A 20,634-nucleotide genomic window follows, 5' to 3' on the forward strand; every position below is an offset into this window, starting at 1 on the left:
AAACAGAATAACTTTTGTGATCCATGGAAGAAAGTAAGGCATACAAGATTGGAACAACATTTAATTTTCTCTTTTTGGGTGAACTATCCCATTAAGGATTTGTGCTCATACTGCTGACAGAGAAATATGCTAAAAATGAAACTGAGGAGATTTTGAGAATTGAGGAGTGAGTTTTTGAGATGAGGAGTGTGTTTTGTATATTTGTTCATTTTTTAAAATAAGAACAACCATCATATAAATGTAATTACACAAAATAAAATAAAAACCTCCAGGTCCATTCAAATAGTTTTCCTTTGTCTGTTGTATTATTTCATTTCTCATGTGTGTTGAAACTGAGAAGACATTTATAGCCCTTGCCATCATCCCCTCTTATCGCAAGTATTCCAGTACTTCAGCACTGGAATGGTTTGTTCAAGGTCACAGTAACCTCACTGGCCACCCACAGTATGAGAGAGGATGTCTGGGAGTTTTAAGTCGAATGGACTTACAGTACATTAATAAATCCTTCACTGGACATTCACACTAAAGTAAAGCGCAGCAGGCTGCTTTACACAAACTGAGGCACATGACAAGTTAGGAGTGAGTTTCACTCTGTCCAAGTCCTGCCTCTGTTCTTATCTTTGCACCTGCTCTGATACAGAGAGCTGTGGTTCTGCTGGGGTTGTTTTTTAGGCAGCAGTGTTTGTGAGCGGTGGGAGTGTGTGGCAGTTACACCAGCTGCGCTACATGGCACCCTGAACTCAAACCTCAAATGGGCTTAGGAAGTCCACAAAGAAGAGGAATCTGTTATGAAGATATGGCTCATGTATCAAGGCCAGGGGTTCAATGCCGCAAGTCAAGGGAACAGTGGACACTGGACAGTGAGAGAGCCACACACGGAGAAGGCAGAGAGCAGATCACTGCAACTTTTATAGCTTTAAAATCATTTTAAAAAATCTATTTTTAATCATTACTTTTAAAAAAGCAATGCCTGTGCTGAATGTGCTCCATTGGATTGCACATTTCAATGATGACCAGGTTTTTATAATAAATCATGATTATATTATATGGCTAATTCTGTACACATAAACATAAAACGGAGTTTAAAAGCAGGCCAGGTTTCTCGGGAATTTCAAGAGTTTGTGACTTCAACTGATCACTGGATGGCGCTGTAATCCACCAAAAGCAAGAAGCAGGTCACAAACACCAACAAACATTGCACTTTCACAGTTGCTGCAAAATATAGAATATATTCTGTGCACTGTTTATTCTGTATGCGTAATTACACTAAATGAACAGTTATACTGCGTGGAATAACGTATCTCACAAGACACGACCTTTCAGTTCCAGTGTGATGGATGTTTCTGAAATAATATCAGCCGTGATTAACGTCTTTCTTGAGTCGATGTTTCTTTGGACCGCCAAATTTAAGGAATTTTTACACAATCGTGATCAATAAGTTATAATTTCTTAGATTACAACTGGATAGGCTACTTGCTGAATAAAACGTGCAATTTCATAAGGTTATTTGACAACAATGTTGCATTTGCTGTTTGGGAATTATCCCTACTTGCTTACAATACTTTTCACTTAATATTTTTCAAAAAATATAAATCAGAACACTGTGTCCGCAGTATTCAGTAAGGGCCTTAAGGCTTGGAATTAATAATCATTTTAATTCTATGATAATAGGGAAGACCACACCACAGATATAACGATAATGACAGACGAAAGATATCGTTGGAATTACTTTCAGAATCCAGAAAGATCACAAACAACAAACAATAAATCAGTAAAAGAAAAAACTCTTTTATTCTTTAATACCATATATAATGCAACAATTGCATATCTTTGGCAAAAATAAACTTTATAAACCTTTTATTAACAGAGGTTAGCTTACAAAATCAAAAATCAGGTTCAGACTGCCACATACATGGCAGACAAACATGACAGAATTGATGGGAAGTGGCAACTCAGTTAGTGGACCATATCTTAATAATAATAATTAATATTAATAACAATAATAATTAATAGGCAGCTGTTTTCAGAATTGGCCTCAAATTCTAAAACTACTGCTCGGTCCCCCTCCCTGCATTAATACTTGCATCCTGTAGTAGCACTATGTACAGCTGGGAGGGGAGGAATTGGCAGCCATGGTTAAAGTGACAGAAAGAGCTTCACAAGGATAGGCAGTTTTATAATAATCAACTCAAACAAGAAGTTCTGGTTTGCCAGTGTAAGGGGGCAAGTGGCAGTTATAGTTCACAATTTCACATGCTTGGGTATATAAAATCCTAATGTAGCCTCAAACAAACACTTAAAAACCCAATCATAAACAAACAACCTAAAGGTCCGGGACCACAGGGTACACACAGCCAGGCGAGTTTTGTGAGCAGCAACTTTGGCGATCTCAAAAAAAAAAAAAAAAAAAAAGTACGGCCGGGAGTCCAGAGTAGCACAGTTCTCACTTCACATCCGGTTGGATATCCTATCACCTTTAGCTCATTAAATATAATGTCCACTCTCCCCAGCTTCAGTTCCTGTCATCCTTTCTCCCATGATCAGCACCATCCGCGAGCCGCAGTGATGGGAGAATGTCTTTGTCTCAGCTTGCAGGCGTGTTTATTGTGGAGTTCACATTGTCTCTGGTTTCCTCTCATGCCCTGGGAACTCTCTGGAGGTCTCAAAAGCAGCAGTGGAAAGAGGCGGTCCACACAGCAACCCCTACTGGAGGATTCTTCACACATTTTGAACCAAGAAAAAGATGATAAAGGCCAGATTCAGGTAGAGGTGACGCTCTTGCCAACAAAAAGTCAAGGAGCAGGAAGAGGGGAGAGTGTTATAATAGAGGTAAAGAGGTTCTTGTTTTGATTGGCCGCTATTTAGAGCGCTCCAAAAGCAGGCAGTATGCGCATGGGCAATGATTTAATCAAGTCAGTGAGTGCACGTGGAATAGCACAACACCTGATTATACAGATCGCTAGCTTCTGAGAAACACTGAGGCTGATGGGCATGCAACAAAAAGCTGTTTCTTTCAAGCTGTTCTCCAGTCATAGTGGTCAGGATGGGGATGCAAAACTGATCCAATCAGGATGCACGGGAGGAGTCACATGGTTTTGACATCATAACTGCGGCAGCAAAAGGCTCCCAGGGGCATGCCGTCACCACCACCACACAATATATAAACCAGCAGTACAAAAATAAAATAACTACAGGTATTTAGGTCAACTAATTATTGCATTTCTTCTTTGTATCATGTTTATGTTATGATCCAAAATCAATGGCACTTTCAAAAATCTTTTTTCTTTTTTTTCCCGCTTTCCCCCCCCCCGCTCTGGTGAAGCGTGAGAGGTCTTGGGAGCTTGAAAATCCATGCATTCATTGTCCGTATAAATAAGTTTGTTGATTTAGAGGTGGAAGCATGCAAATCTTCTAAGTTTGAAGCTTTTTGACAGTGTCTCTCTCTCTCTCTTTTTTTTTTTTATGATTAACTTCAAACCCTCCAGTTATAAACTAGTTGATGTGGGCTGTTCATTCAAATCGGATTCTTTTCTGTACATATGACATGTCAGTATGGCTTTTCTCTCCTGTGTTTGTATTGCCATGTTTGATGAGTGGACCGGGATGTTATCCCAGTTAAAAGACCAAAGGAAAGAAAACACCCCAACAACTACAAACAAGAAGGAAGATACACCAAACCAGAAGAGAAAGGTTGGGCAGGCCACAGGATGGAGTTGGAGTTGGGAATTGGGTTCATTTTCTACTGAGTTTCCTGCTCTTGTGTCTTGAGGCGACTAAACTGGTGCGAATACCGGCCAGGTGTAGAAGCGAGCCGGCCGCCTCCTTGAGCTCCTCGTCCACGTCAGACCGAGAATCTCTCCTGCTCCTCTTCCCTAAAAGCTGGCCCTGCAGCGGGTTGCGTGGCCATCGAGCCCGGCCTTCCCTCTCCTGATCATGGTGCAAACCCAGGCTGAAGTTGACTGGCTGTGAAAGAGGCATCTGGCGAGGGCAGGGCGGGACAGGGGTGCTGCTGTAGTTGTGATCCTGCTTTGGATCCCGACTCACAACCACCAAGTCCCTTCGGGAGAGATCTATGGGTCCTTCTTGGTCTGGGTCTGAGAAATCATAAGCAGAGTGATAACTGATGATTAGACAGTATTATTAATTACTGTAAGATCAAATTTATTATGTTGATGGCAAAGCTGAATTTTCAGCTGTCATTACTCCAATCTTCTGTTACATGATTCTTTCTGAAATCATTCAAATGTGCAGATTTGCTGCTCAAGAAACACTGTAATTATAATAAGTGTTGAAAACAAACAAACAAATGTGCTGCAATTGTTTCAGGATTATTTGATTATATATTAATATTAATTAATATGAATAATATAATATATATTATTATCAAAAGAACAGCCTTAATTTTAAATATAAATAATTTGTAACATTATAAATTGATTGTTCTAACGCTAATTTTTTATTGGATGATCCTCATTTGAAACCAATAACATAACAGCCAATATACATTACACACATACATGATTGCTGTGATTATGTGAACAGTTAAATATATGCATGTCTTGATTCAAATAAACCAGATGTAAAACATGAATAAAAAGAAGCAGAGGATGAAAAAATGAGGTGTTGGTGTATGTGATGGTGGTCTCTTACATGAGTCAATGTTCTGCTCAGAGGCAGACTTTAACAGCATCATGGCAGTGGCAGCATCAAAATCACATTCTGTAAAGAGAAAGAAATCTTTGATGCACACAAATATTGACTATGTGATGTGTGCGTGTATGTGTGTGTGTGTGTGTGTGTTTAAATGAATGAGTCACTTCCACCCAGGAGCGAAACAGTCTCTTTCTAATTTCAAAGTACCAGTGCCTTGGTTGTCAAGGTTACCAAATACAGGAAAGAGATGGCATCTATGAGGACGGTGTAGACTTCAAGTACAGGGTGAGCGGAACGAAAAGAGCTGAGATGAATGATAAGCTTCAATGTGTGATGATATGTCAGATAATGGTGTGTAAAATGTGACCAGGTCATGTATTTTCTGAACAGACCTGATGAAGTCTACTAACCTTTTAGGGCACAGCCCTGCTCTGAAGTGAAAAGGTGATGAGGAGGAGACGAGGCACTGCAGAGTGAAGAGAAAGAGTGAGAAGATATTAAACACACCTGTTGGATATTCTCTACACCTCTATAGTAATACAATACAACCGTGTGTGTGTGTGATATATATATATATATATTACATTTAATTGAACAAGACTCAAAACTTGATGCATGTATAAAAATCCTGAATGTATCGATCTTGAAACTATTTTATCTCATGAATCACTTGTGTTGCCTAATAACACCACAATTGAATTCCAATACTAGTTTCTAACTCTTGCTGATTCCAAAAATAGTTTTGCTCTACCATGTCACACTTTCTCACAAAATACGATGTGCTTTTCGTAGCATTTCTGCTTTCGATTTGTAAGGTTAAGAAGTCTTGTATTATCCCTTATTCACCAGAAAAACTGCAACAAACAAGACATGATTCCTATCTTTCTCTGAGCCAGGTTACAACTTTGTTCAATTCTCCATCCTATTTTCACATGAATTAAATTATTTTATGCTTAAATCCTGATTTTAAGGTTAGAATTATGGACGGTGACAAAAGAAAATGCAAGCATGACTCATCTGTGGGTGTTTTACTACATCCAAACAGCTACAGAAAATTATAGATTGTATAATTGTACATATTAAACTGTAACTTTAATATTTGTTGGATTGTGGTGTGTAAAAGAAAAATATGAAGGATCTTTTGATTTAATCTCTGCTAAGTTTATTTGTGCATGTATATATTATTCTAATAAAACATATTGAGAAAGAAAATTAAATTACAGATTTTATGAAAAAAGCTGATTTTTGATGATTATTTGAGGATAGAGTATTTTTAAAAAATGTCCAATCCTTTGCAGAATGCAAGTTAAATGACATTTTAAAAGTCAATAAAAACTTTTTACGTACAACTGCTTTTGTTATTTTGATAACTGCATTAAAGCTAATACATGTATATAATTTTAAAAATTTCCTTTTGTGGAAAAAACTTCAAAATTAAAAGTTTATATTGATTTGTTTTAAGATGCCAGGCTTGGGAATTGATTTATGATGCAAAATATTTGTGTACCATATTTAAAATTTTAAATTACATTATGTGCTAATGAATGGCAACAAAATACACTTAATTTAAAAGCTAGTTTTGCCACAAAAACTGTCTGAAGTACTTTATTTTTCCTACCTAAGATACAAGTTATTTAAAAATGCATTTTAAAAAGGGTGTTAATCAAACGGAGTATCAGATAAATCTGCAAAAAAAGCTAGAATTAAATACCAGTGAATCAAGATTTGAACCACTATATTATAAATACAACTCAATGAACAACATTTCTAACCACCAATATACACGCATCTGTAAGTCTGTGACTGCAGCTGAATAGACATTTTATACTAATGCAGCAAGCTGTGGTGTTTTTTGGTAAACAACCTAAATTTTGGTCAACACCAAACATGAACAGAGCATCATAAAAACTAAATCACCCACATTAAATTAAAAAAAAGCCGTCTACACTGGAAGTGCTTGTCTGTTTGCAGAGTATACTTCTGAAATCTTAGTAAGCACTATATAAGCATTGTTGATAAATGTCAGAATTATCAATTTGTTGTATAATCGGGCCAGTGTTTATACCTAGGAGGGGAGGCAGGAGGGGTGCAGAAGGCATGTGCATTTGGGAAGTGCTGCTTCTTCAGGGCTTGCATCAGCATGGGCCGGAACTCGGGGTGAACGCACCACAGAGAGCCTTTCCCATTGGTCTAGAAGGAACAGAGAGGGGAGGAGTCAGAAGCGCAAGAATGATTTCAGCATGGTGGTGTGAGGAAACGGCTCAGGTTAAATGACAACAGGACCATCTGTCTGTCTGATCTTACACTATACACTCATGAACACATCATGAATGCAAAACTATCATTTTGAATCATCATGAAACTATAATGACCATATGGGAAGGATGTGGAATGGTGGCTTCTACTGTGTTTGCATGAGGGGTTTTGTGTGTGTTTGAATAAAGGACTCATCACCCTTTGTCTGAGGTGTGGTCCTGCAGGGGGAATATGACCTTGACTCACTTCACTAGCCGTGTTCATAAACAGGAAAGAGGAAACATTGCCATGGCAACAGACACCAGGCTGAGACATATGAAACCCACAGATTCACGTTAATGAAACATACTGTCCTCACCGTTCCATAAATCATTTCGCCATCTACGGTTCACATAGAAGAAATGAAAACATCTGCCTCACTTCATTTAACTGGCTGCGTGCCCTGCTTTGAACACATTGGTTTTCAAAAAGCCCTAAACCAATATCCCTCTTGACAAGCCTGTTAGCACACTGCAGTCAGCCCTGCACTACTTTATACACTGACCCAGTTAGTTAACATCTGAGCGAGTTCTCTGCAGCAATGTTGTGTGAACCAGTCTTGAGAAAAAGATGTTATTCTAATTTATTACAACAAGGCTCTCTGGAATACTTGATTGTGATTGGTCAGTCGCAGCATTCTGAGGTCAATGAGGCCACTCTGCTGATTTCATGTCTCGTACAGCACATTGCGATCATGCATATTAAAAATAATTTCAACCCTCATTAATATTTTAAGTATGGCTGTCGATTTAACGTGTTAATTTAATTGGGTATGGAAAAAGAACACGATTAAAATGATTTAACACATTTAACCTACCCAACCCACCCTGCCCTAGAACTACATAGGTCATCTTACATTTCATACGGTTGATTGGTGACGAACAGGAAGTAGTGCAACAGCTCAATGCGTGATGGAGCCTATAGAATGCAGTTAGAAGAATGCCCCTATGATGCAAGATATTTGGGCAAAATGCCCCTGTATGAATTTTTATGATATAGTTGAGCAATATCACAGACAATATTTTCTGCTTTTGGTCAATTTTATGATATGACAACAAAGTACAGTGAGATCGATTAGAGAGCAGACAGAATCGCTCTTGCGATACATTGAGGACATATACCTATCGGTCTGCGCAGAACCGCTTCAAGTCGAACACACCTGGTGTTTCGTTTCTGAATGAATTCACGTATTGAGCGAATAAATCGGGTGAACAAATAATTCAATGGCCCATTCATAAAGAGAGCCACTTAATTCCTCCTGAATGAATCAGCCGTTTGAACGAATCCAATGAATGAATGACTCAGTGACTTACTCATTTAGACATACCTACTGGCAGTTTTAGTTTCTTATTTTGAGTATCACTTAAAAAAAAATTAAAAAAAAAAATATTTTGGGGATAATTTGCCCAAACATGAAAATTCAGTTTATTTACATTTACTCACTCTCATGGTGTTTCAAACCTGCATTACTTTTTCTTTTGTGTACCATAGAAGAATTTTGTGTACCATAGAAGAATTTTGAAGAATGTTGGTAACCAAACTGTTTTGGTCTGTATATCTAAATACCAATTCAGATGCAGCTTTTGACAGAAAACATGACCCTTGTAGTCTAAAGGTTTATGTGTAATAAATTCTAATAAATATCTAATAAAATATTTATTTCTAAAACCACTTTTTGTAATGTCTCTTTAATGCTTTTCAAATTTAACAAGGACTTAAAACAATCTTTTGGGAGTAATTTCTCAGACAAATTTGATGTGTGATTAATTTCTGATTAATTAGATAAAATAATCAGCACATCTTGTAATTAATTAGATTTTTTTTTTTTATTAATCGCTTGACAGCCCTAATTTTAAGCCCATTAATTTAATAATTTTGGAAATAATGTGCAGTAAGACGATCATTATTGCTAAATAAACCCCTTCGTAATAGGGATGCATCAATATTAAAATTCTGGCAGATACTGGCAAGATGAAAATTATTTAATGCCATTTATCGATCATGGCCCTAAATATATTCAAAATTAAAAACACTATAACTAAAATTTATCATTTCAAATTGTACCAGTGAATTTAGGCCTCACGGCATTATAAAGTCCAATACAAAACATGAATATACGTTTTGAGATTAGCTAAAACCAACATTTAACAAAAAGCAAAAGTAATATATATATATATATATATAATTTAAAGAGGCAGAAATAAATGTCAACAACAGGTTTTAGTATTATTTAAATAATATTCTAGAATTTATTAATATTATTTGAATTAGCTTTACTTCATTTATTTATTTCAGTTTTTTTATTCATGTTGGTATGTCAACTTAAACATTTTATTTCACTTAGTTGTGAAGGGAACATACTTTAATTTAGATTTTTTTTCAGTTTGATTTTTAATAGTTTTACTTTTAGTTAATAACAACAACATTGGTCCACATTTAAATATCCAATACTGACCCATTCAAGAAAAAATAAAAAAAATAAATAACAATATTGTGCATCCCTACTTCAACATGATAGAAGACCTGATGTTAATGACTGACTGTCTGTCTATCCCTTACATACACAACAAGGGAATGTTCCGTTTTCTTGAGTTCTTACCTTTCCTATGCTTCGCTCTACTTTACGGAAGCACTTGTTGAGGGACAGGTTGTGGCGCACTGAGTTCTTCCAGCCAGTAGGGGCACTGGAGAAATATGGAAAATGCTTGAGGATCCAACCGTAGATGTCCTTTACTGGGAGAGATTTGCTGGGCGACTGCTCAATAGCCATGTATATCAGTAAGGAGAAAGAGAAGGGAGGCTTTGACTTGTAAGGATCTCTTTCACTTCCCGCAGAGACAGAGGAGGCAGACGAGGCGGTGTTACTGTGTGGCGATCCACCGCCACCCTCGATGTCAAACAACGGGCTGTTGATGGGTTGTGCCTCGGGTCCACCGAGTGTGAAGTTCTGCAGCAAGTTCTCATGAAGCCAGTTCAGGTTGGTTAGCTCGTCATCTTCAGACTCGCCTGCTACCACACTCAATGCTCCAGTACGAACAATCTGGTCCAGACTGGTAGCCATGGGACTGGAAGCACTCTCTGCTTCAGGGAGAGTTCCAGCTCCACACACGCCCTGCGCTCCAGGAGATTCAGCTTTCTTATCTGGAGACATCCCTATTATCGGACACATCAAACCAGGAGGGTCTGTGGAAGTGAAGAGCATTGGAGAGAACAGAAAGAGGGCACTGATTACTACAACAGTCAATCACAAATATATTTGGTTTTATTTATTTACCAAAACACAATTTTCATTTAGCCAAAACCAAAAATGAAGTTTCAGTAATTAAATTTGGAAAGCATTGAATGATTCTTTGCAGTGAGTCTGTTGTTTGATTAACATTAAAAACACAGGCAGCAGCAGGAATATTAGGCTGATGTCACTTTAAGATAAAATGCACTGATCCAATATACTGATACACATGTGTTTTCTCTCTCGACTGTTTACGTTCACTTAAGACACTATGTTTAATAAGATACTCGCCAAAATGGGCATTTTGACATCATTTTGTGTGAAATTGTCAGTTCAAGCACAAGACGACGTGAAAGAGGGCTCAATTCAGTATTCACGTGCTGTCAGACATGGCTTTCTGGGCACGTGCTTCGGATGTGCAGTTTGCACAAGTTATCTTTCGCGTCTTCTTGCGCTTGAATGTTTAAATTGGCAAGGCTTAAAAACGCGTGCAAATGATCAAACTTTCACGACGACGCAGCGCTGGTCTGACAGTTCTGTCAATGAGCCCTATATATACACACTCTCTTTTCTCACTGTGTGTGTGTAAGAGAAAGCGACAGAGCGCTCTCAGCCAAGCCACAGTGTGTAAAGCTCAGCAGGCAATGAAATTATATCTGCGCTAAACTTTTTTTTTTTTTGCGTCTAACTCAATTACAGGCGACTGTAATCGTACAATTTACTAGCCATTGGCTAACTGCATATGCGCGTGATTAACTCGCATTGTAGAGGGTTGTAAAGTCCTTCAGTAATGCTTCTCAATATTGCAGTCAAACTCTTTTGCTACTCTTTTCACTCGTTGGGCAATAATTGCTCATTTTCGGTCACATAGGCACTGCTGACATGTTCACCTGTTGTAGTTTATTAACATTGTGTGCACAAAATATGCTGACATAGTCAAAAGGCTTCTTTGGAGAAGTGCTAACCCTTTTTATCAATGATTTCATTTCTCCTAAATGATTTTGCAAAACAAATATATATATTTCAGCCAAACATTTTGGTTATAAAATGTTGGTGCAAAGGTAATGTGTGTCATTTTTGCTGGAGGATTCTAGAATATGACCACAATTGATTAATGTACTAGCATAACAGAAGTCAATGAGAGAATTATGTAATATATATTGGTTAAATTTTTAACATTCATCATTTCAAAATGTGAAAAGTACAAGATATCTTGAGTTTTTTCCACTTTCTTTTATCCCTAAAACATTCTGATCTCATTGTCATTTGTGCCTGTACCTTTTCTCTTGAGGGAATTAAGAGGCCCTTTAGGACAAAGTTAAGGGCCTCTTAGGCATCTACTCAAGTGTCTGAGAGAGCCATGACCCTCATCTTCAAGACGATACCACACCAGAACAACTAAAGTGTGTACTCTAGGGTTCTTAAAGGAGATTCAAGATTAGAGGGTTCTTAGACAACCACTGAAGACGTGCAGGTCTGTTATCAGCGCCATATAATAAGACAAAGACAAGGATGGAGAGGATAAGTGATATTCAGTTCCAACCAGTGGCCAGCATGAAGAAACACACACAAGAGAAAAACTCACAAAGACCAATCAGAGATCTACCTGCCACAGACTAAGCAAATGGCTTTAATGGACATCCATGGAAAGCATACAGAATATTTATAAATAAATCATCAGCTCAAGTAAAAGAGGGCTGAGTGACTGGGAGAGTGAACGTTTCTCTGCCCACTATTATACCCACTGCCATGGAAACCATACAGCACATCAATAAATAAATAATCACATAAAGTGCTGCTCTGAATCACTCTCTCTCCCACTCTGGAGAATAGAGTGGAGGGCACAGGGAGGGGGTTCCACTTCCTCTTTCAGACCGTTCAAAACACCAGACACAAATAAACATCATCCCTTTCACATAAGGACTGTAATATAAGGTGCTAAACAATAGCTTTTACACAAAGTTAAAGAGAGTGTTTATCCCAAAATGACAATTATGTCATCATTTACTCATGTCCATGTCATTATGAACCTATATGACTTTTTTTTAATCAGTGAAATACAAAAAGAGATGTTTTAAAGAATGTGCACGCTGCTTTTTTCCCATACAATGAAAGGGGATGGAAACCAGGGACCGTCCAACTCCAAAAAGGAAAAAAAAAGCACCATAAAAGTAGTTCTTGTGATAGCTGAGATATATTTCAAGTGTACCAATGCTACATGACAGCTTTGTGTAACAGCAGACTGACAATAAAAACAATTATTCACTGAAAATGCTTTTCATTTGTGGTCACCATTTACTTTTACTGTGTTCCACTGAAGCAAGTAAATCATTCGTGTTTTGAAAGACAAGAAGGTGAATAAGTGACTATTTAAATTTTGGGGTAAACTATGTTTTTAGGGAGCTTTCTTACATCCGCATGATTACTCAGAATAAAATAGCTTTAACATTACGGATTAATACAATGTAGGGCTGCACGATTAATTGCAATTAACATGAAATCTCACTTAAAAACGATTTGGCTAACTGCGATTTAAAAAAATTATCTTGCAAAGGCTGCGATTATTTTTTATGCGCAGCTTGTTAGTGACGTACGGCTCTGTGATCAGTAGTAAATGCTGCTCTATGTGAAAGCACTGTGAGTTTGAGTCACTTATAACGCGTCAAACATCTTTCCAAACATTTATGAACCTCTTGTCCAACAAAAGACAACATTTCATAAATCTATCAAATCGTTTCAATCTTTTGTTTATTCAGCTACAGCAATAGTATGATGCCCATAGTGATTTCCTGGAATCTGCGGAGGGGCATATTTAGAGTTTCTGCGCAAGAGCTCCTGTTGCTGATCTGTGCTGCGACTCGTTCGGCTCACGATTTATTAAGCAGACACGTTCATTTTTTAATTGTAGTGTCTGTTCTCTAACTGAACTAAATGATTTTATATAAAAAAAAAAATTATAAAAAAAAAACACTAGGGGGCGGTGCAGCAGTGGGCAAGTGATGTAACTGGTGTTGCCTCTGAACACCAGTAACACCGTCAACACCGACTATCATAGCAAGCCTACTGTGCATAAAATAATCGCAGCTTTTGCCAAATTGAGTGCGGATTAATCGTGCAGCCCTAATGCATAGATTTGATTTTAAACTTACATTTTTATTATAATTATATTTGAACTCAATAATATGAACAGGGAAAAAATTAAGTAAAAATTAAATGATCTCATGTTATTGTTTTATCAATCAATTACATTTCCTGCCTTTTAAATCTGTAGGATATGGGTAATACTAGTTATATTGTTGATATTTGTTCCCCGGAACAGTTTTGTCTTGTCTGCTTATTATATTGCGTTTTTAAAGGGCTTGTTTCGCTCTTTTTGTGATATCTGGCAACCCTTCGCCCGGAGCTTTAATGAAGAGGGTGAAGAGTTCAGAAGAAAGTAGAAGGAGGGCCACAGTGTAAACGAAAAGCAGCTAGTGCCGATTGGCCAGGAGTGATCTAATAAAGTAGTTTAAAGTATACACAGCTTACAACCAAGTTAGTATTTTACTCTAGCCTGGTGGAGACTGAGAAACTGTCACCGCTCAGCCGCTCGGCTCTCACAGTGTGTCTTTTGCATCAATAAAATGTGATCAGTTTATGAAAGCGTCAAGTTGAGACATACGAATCCAAGAAGGTGATTATCAGCTGGTTCCGATCAGTGGCCGATCATTTGGAATTTTGAAAAATATAATATGCGCAGTTGCATTTTCAGTGTTTAGTGATTTAGCCTCAGATACAGGATATGTTGATTCGCTTTTACAAGCAGGAATTGACAATTTCCACATGCCGTTTTGTTTTTCAGTATCATTCTCTTTGGATGTCTTTCTTCATGGTCACTCAAGGGCAGGGACGACAGCAGTATGTCCTTCATAGAACATTTAGTACTGTCTACTTTCCCTTCTGCCCCAGGAGGAGACTTGATCTCTGCTCTCATGGTGGCTCTCGTCTCATTAGCAAGACAAATCTACCTCCCTTCAACAAACTCATCAGCCCATTACCAAACCCTCCATCCACACATACAGACAATGCTAATGGTGACACTCTACCACGGTTAACTACTTCAAACAGAAATACGCCCAAACAAACCCACTATGCGTAAACTTTGGTCAATGGGAGGGGCAGCTGAGAAATACAACTAATTACCGTTTTAATTCCTAGGCTCTCTGGGAAAGCTATGCCATTTATTTAATGTCACTGATAATTATCCAGAATAGTTTATGTACACTCTAATATTAAAGTCAACCCTAGAAGACAACCCTTTTCTTCAGTATTGTAAGATAAATCTGAATGTAACAGATTACTGAAAAAGAAAAAAATAGCAAATGTTTCAACTTTTGCAAGCACTATTTATTTTCCTCCCAAAAAAAAAAGAAAAAAAAAAAGAGTGAAATTATCTAATGGATTTTACAAAGAACAACCTGTTTTTCCTTTTCATCCCCTCTATCTAAATTCCATCAGTTAGAAGGAGGATTTATTCAGTATTGAACCGCTGATGTTTGCAGAACAGAGTACTGGGACGAGCATGTGCATCTGTAATAAAACAGTTGGAGATGGAGATCAAGGGGTCTTCTACGTGTTTAAGCATGCTTAAACAGCCCGTTTCAATTGGACGTCTCTGCTGAGGTATAAGAGCTGTTCTGCCTTGATTCCTGTAGCGGTTGGTATTGGTCTGTCAAGTATCAGTCCTGACTCAAGGGCTCACAGCGCATCTCTGTCGCTGTGTGAGAGAGTTGATCTAAAAGCCCAGCAGGAAGGTCACCTAACCCCTATTAGAAAACCCCCTATTTTATTTTGCTCTGTACAATCCAGAATTCAGGTATTTTCCTTGATGTCGAGGAGACATCTGACAGAGACTAATGGATTTACTTCCAGTCACAATAAGCTCTAAGAAACTCTAACAAATCATACAGTACAAAGACCCTGTTGTTGTTAGTTAGTTCAGGGCTAGTTTTCTCCACAACTCTGAATCACATTTAAAAGCTAAAGCTTCTTAAACATTCATATGCTGCAAGGATTCTAGAAGCTTGAAAGCCGTAATCCACAGCTGTAAAGACACCACATGAACAATGCCCGAGTTTGTTTTTAAAATTGAACATTTCAAAACTTGTGCCAGAAATGTTTTCATTTTCAATTAAACAACAATGTAGGCCTAATTAATTTAAACAAATCTTATTTACATACAAATGAGTTCCTTAATTTCATAAATGCTTCATTTGTTAACTTCTTTACTTTATGTAAAACATATATACTTAATATTCCAAAACAAATTCACAATAATTAATCCGTAAAGCCTCTAATTTATCTCTAATAGATGCAGAGTTTTATAAACAAGTCCATTTGGCGTTAAATTGTCTGTCCCCAGTCCCCACCAACCATTCAGGCTATCAACATTTTGTTGCTTTAATCTCAAAATTTGCTTGCTAAATGGAAAGCACGCAGTTTGAACTCTGTCACTAAGCACCAATCAATGACAGTTTTTGCATATATTCACAAATATTACAAGAATGTGACTTGAATTTTGAGAATTAATCTGTGAATGAACACTTCAACAATTAAATGTTAAGTTTTACACACTGCACTGCATGCAAAAATATGATTGAATCAAGCCATGTTAACAATCTGTCTGTCATACTGCATGAATGTTGAGGTTATTTTTTTCTGCAACTAATTCAAATTTGGTTGAAGAAAACTCTTCTCGTCAGCTAATGTTCAGTCGAACTATTAAGGGGCAGCCCTAGAAGAAATTAACCAAAAGAAGGTGAAGCCTCAAAAGAGCACCCACCTTTAGATTGGTGCAGGCAGGTATGACATCACTTTGTAGGCCAAAATGAGTTAATGAGTTAGAATTTTAGCACTTCCGGTTTCATCGTCTCGAAGTCAATGGGTTTTTTTAATGGGATTCTGGTTAAATGGCTGAAATAAGGTCTGTGGTGAACACAAGCTCAAGATACTTTCACATTTTATTCTACAACATAAAATACATCAGTATTACAACACCAGATTTTTTTAAGCTGTTATGTGTTAAAGGCGGTTGCTAACAAGTGGCTAAATGGGACTACAGAGGCTATCGAGAGATTAAACGTCATCAGCTGAACAGGTAAACTCAATTCACTTATACTTGTGCTCTTATAAACTATTCTAACTCAAACTTTCTGGGAAAATGTTTTTAAATAAAAACAGAGTTTTCAGAAGCTTAGTGATGGTGGCGTTGAATTCTAGCGACCATGGTAGTTTGTTTATAGCCTACCTTTAGCTTTTTAATTCTGGCGACTGCATTTAGGCTTCAGAATTCATAAAAGTAGTGTTTATCTGTGGTAATTATCTTGATGGACAAAACGTGTAAGTATCATAAACTTTAACTGATCACAGAGCTTGTTTTGTGCGATAATCCAAAAGCCTATGGAAAATCCTATTGGGTTTTTGTCGAGGGAACCAGTGTGAATTTTAACTGTCGGTTGACCTATAAAGTGACGTCATACCTGCACCACTCATTTACGTAATTGCCATGGACCAATGGTAGTTTAAAGCTGTTTACCAGCCGAAGAGAACTTTTCTTTGTTTTAGCCTGACTTTGTTTGGAATTATGTCACACTAGTTTCTTATTTTTTTCCGTGGTGGCATACAAACCTTCACCCATACTAGCCTCCACACAATCTTCACAGCATGCTGTCTGGACTTCGTCCCGTGTCATTGTCACACCCTACAGTCTCAATTAAACACACCCTGTTTATTCACACAGGAGTGACCAACACAATGGAGGCTATTGTGATCACAATGACACAGGCTATGGTACTGGGGGGCAAGCTCTTCTCATCAAGGCACTGCCTGACATTAGCATCACTGTCAATGGACAGAGGGGCCCTAACTGCCTGCCGGCTGCTCGACGGACTTAAATCCTTCAGAAAGGAGACGAAGAACTAAACGAGGAGTGTGACAGACCAAGTCTAAGAACCCAAGGTTGAGTTGGGGGTTGGAGTGGGCGTGAGGTGTGAGGTGTGACACGGTCCAGGCAAATGCAGGGGGAAAAAAGCACACATTTGCAACTGAAATCCAGAGCAGTCGCCTATATTTGATTACCACGCCCCGGTGTCACCATGTAGCCATGGCAACCACAGCGTTATAGCCTCCTGGGGATGTGAGTTGCGCCTTCTGGTCTAACGTTGAGGGCATCGAGGAACAAAAAGAGGCTAACAGCAGATGAGAAATATGTGCAGCTGGAGGTATAATGAGAGGATGGAAGGAGGAGGGGTCAGCAAACAAAGGCATTGTCGTTACAGGCCGCATAAAAGCTTGGACATAAGTTTGATTTGCTTTTCAATTGAGCTTGGAAAAGCTGATGGGTTTTACTACAATAACAATTATAAAGCATGTTCGATAATCTTTGGAGGAAAGCAACTGGATGTTCGTTTAAATGTTTTGCCAGTCAACCAGGAAGAGTTGCCAAATATAAATTTGTGGTCAAAGCTTGTTGTTGTTTTTTTACACCCCTCTTGCAGAGAGAATGAAGCATTTACTGTAATGCATATGTGTTTCTGCCTATTGGTTTAAACTGTTGTTGACTGCTCAACACTTTATTGTCATGCACTCAAACTCATCAAAATGAAAGTTGTTTAATTTTGTTTTGACTGAAAGATTCAGCCAGCTTTGGATGTCTATATACACACACTTTTTATTATTATTATTCTTTCTTTATAAAGACACGCAAACCTGGTTGAACCTTGCAGCAAAAACAATGATTTAAACTCGTACACTCTGCATTTTTGGGACAGCAACGTGCATACAGCCAAGAGCCAGATCTTATCTATCATTGTGAGAGTCATAATGAGACTAATTAATTTCCAGTTTAATGCCAGGAGAGAAGCAATAAGCAAGGGATCATTTGCTGTGTCCTACAAAAGCCCTCCAGAGAAAACAGCACTGCACAGACACTATTGCCATTCTCTACATTAGCGCAGGATTCGGTACTAATGAAGTCTCTTAAGGCAATTGTGCCCTTTCTGATACAGCCAGCCATGCATCTGAATTCTGTACACTGTGAGTACAGCTAATGTGGTCATACTGCAAATAAAAGCCAATACATGACAACCCTGTTAACAACACAGACACCCTTTTCACTGCCTACGCAACATGACCTGAATGAGTCTACAGTCTAAAGTGCAAAAGTAGACAGCAGAACTAAATAATGTGCTCATGTGACACGCAGCTAGAGTTGTGTACTAGTCTCTCCAGCTCTTCCCTAAGCACAGCTATGCGTTCACTCTGACCACGTGTCAATGTCACTCAGGCGTTATCTGCAGCCGGAAATAATGAGTGCACGTCTGCGTCAGAACATCGCATTTCATCAACAAGTCACGAGCAAAACTATCCTTTGCTTTCGATCTCAACGAAAGTTTATGTACAACCAACACATGTAATAAGCCAAACAAAACAAGAAAATAACAGCCCCCCCTCCCTCACTTCTCGTGTTACATAGTTGCCCTAGATTCTCACTACTCGCCACAAACTGAATATTTATTTGTAACCTTCAACTGTAACCTTTAGCATTACTCTGGTGTTACAAGCGACAATCAGGCGAGTTCGATTAGCGTTCTATTCGAACGTTCTCTCTGATATTTGAGCATTCAAATTTAAAAGGCGCTTTCGCGACAATTGACGTTTTGAATTGTAATTTCATCTGAAAATATTTTATGACTGCATATCTGTCGTGCGTTCTGAAACTTCCGCAGATAATGTCACAAGAATGCTGGCCAGTCTTCTTTAGAATGAGGATCTTCAGTTAGCGTCAAGCTAATGCGTGGAGCTTCGCGGAGAGCTTCCGAACACCAAGCGAAATAAAACAGAGAAGTCCTGGGATATACTTATTGTTTTAGAGTATTCATTCAGGAGAAGTAGACGAATATGACTGGTATGTGGTTGGTTTAATGTCTCGTGTCAGCTCGACGGCAAACGCATGCATTTCACTCAACTAAGTTAGCTAGCAAGATCACATGGTCTAAAATGTTTCTAAAATGATTCTGGGAATAGAACGGACGAGTGTATATTTCAATACGAAAGGTGAAAGAATAAATAATTCGCTCAACAACAAAAATCAACATAAACACCGAAATAAGGGAGGTCAATGGCTTGTTATTGACTAGAATCTTTTTCTTTTCTTTTTTTCACGAGACACGTTTCATACTTGTCATCTGATTTAAAACGCGATGGCATATACTATTCCCCTTTAAATAAACAGCATTATAAATCCACTGAAAAGCGTTTACTTACATTCGTGCATTCTACTGTCGCGTCCGACGACAAAAGCTGCCGTGCTTTCATGCAGTAGCCTTTCGCTCGCGCTGTGTCAAAAGATCAGCAGCTGCTTCCTCCATCCACGCAGCAGCGCGGAGATCACGCCGCACGGCAACGCTTCCGTACCCCCCCTGCCGTCGCCAAGGCAACAGGGCCACTTCAGCCAATCACACCCCCTCCTCTCCGATATCCCCCTGACAACTGCCGCATCGCAGTAGCACTTTTTTAGCAAACCTAAGCAATTGCGTTCAGCACGCGCTCCGCGTTGCACCACGTTATTCATTCGAGGTTTGTGAGGAAAAATCTCGGTGTTATTTAAAACGGTGTCGCTAACCAGTCGGTGTAGATTCAGATGTTTTTGACGTCACATTCTCATTGAGAATATGCTTTATATTTAAAGGCTTTACTAACTTAGACGGCGTATGACCACCAACCAGCTTACGTTGGAAACGAGGTCAGATGCTGTTGCGTCATTTCGCGGGGGAGACCTGGAGGCTCGTCGTCCAATCGCAGGCTATTGCACGATGTGAAGTAGAGAAGTGCTTAACAAAACTTACCAGGCAAACTTATGTAAGTATTGTGCTCCAGAAAAAAAAAGAAGAAAAAAAAAGTATCTCTTTGGAAAGTAAGGACTATGACCATAAGAGTTTTATTGTAGCCTACTTTGTTTTCCCCTCTGGTAAATATTAACCCTTTCTGGCTGAAATTATGTTAGGGAGACAAAAATGTCTGCAGCCATAACCAGTCAACATTTTGATATTTTAATAGTTATTTCTAATGTGCAATGCATCAGTTCTGACTCACAGTTTTAATACCAAATAAAATCGAAGTTTTGCTGAAATCACATCTAAAAGTTTGCAGTAGCGCAGAGTAAATATCTTTAATTCTAAACGGGTTAATTGTAAACTAAAATGCAGGCCTGCATTATCTTATTAAACAATTAGAAAGAAGTAAAAGTGAGTTAACTGTTGCCTCATTTTAGGAGCTGTTTATGCAACCCCCATGCATGTTGGGTGATCACATGATTGATTTATGGCATTGAAGTGGGCCGAAGAAGGGGCCTGTCTTCAGCAGAGGACAGTGAGGACAAAGTTTAGAGGAGATACAGCTTACTGACTTCATTCTCAAAG

At 38.4% G+C, this 20,634-nt stretch overlaps 1 protein-coding gene and 1 long non-coding RNA gene across 2 annotated transcripts; both read right to left on the reverse strand.

Moving 5' to 3' along the window:
- Positions 1-1,768: 1,768 nt before the first annotated feature.
- foxn2b (forkhead box N2b) lies at positions 1,769-19,722 on the reverse strand. The gene is made up of 6 exons (XM_082152303.1): positions 19,481-19,722; positions 9,548-10,131; positions 6,719-6,843; positions 5,064-5,119; positions 4,651-4,719; positions 1,769-4,094 (listed from the first exon to the last, which is right to left on the reverse strand). The coding sequence occupies exons 1-6, from the start codon at positions 19,488-19,490 to the stop codon at positions 3,733-3,735; spliced, it is 1,206 nt and encodes a 401-aa protein (XP_082008429.1). The 5' UTR covers positions 19,491-19,722; the 3' UTR covers positions 1,769-3,732.
- Positions 10,871-19,473, reverse strand: LOC309485474. Its single transcript, XR_014201207.1, has 2 exons — positions 16,072-19,473; positions 10,871-15,726 (listed from the first exon to the last, which is right to left on the reverse strand). It is a non-coding gene; the product is annotated as an uncharacterized lncRNA (long non-coding RNA).
- Positions 19,723-20,634: the final 912 nt, after the last annotated feature.

This window comes from Leuciscus leuciscus (assembly GCF_965113295.1).
Source record: "Leuciscus leuciscus genome assembly, chromosome: 21".
Taxonomy (NCBI): domain Eukaryota; kingdom Metazoa; phylum Chordata; class Actinopteri; order Cypriniformes; family Leuciscidae; genus Leuciscus; species Leuciscus leuciscus.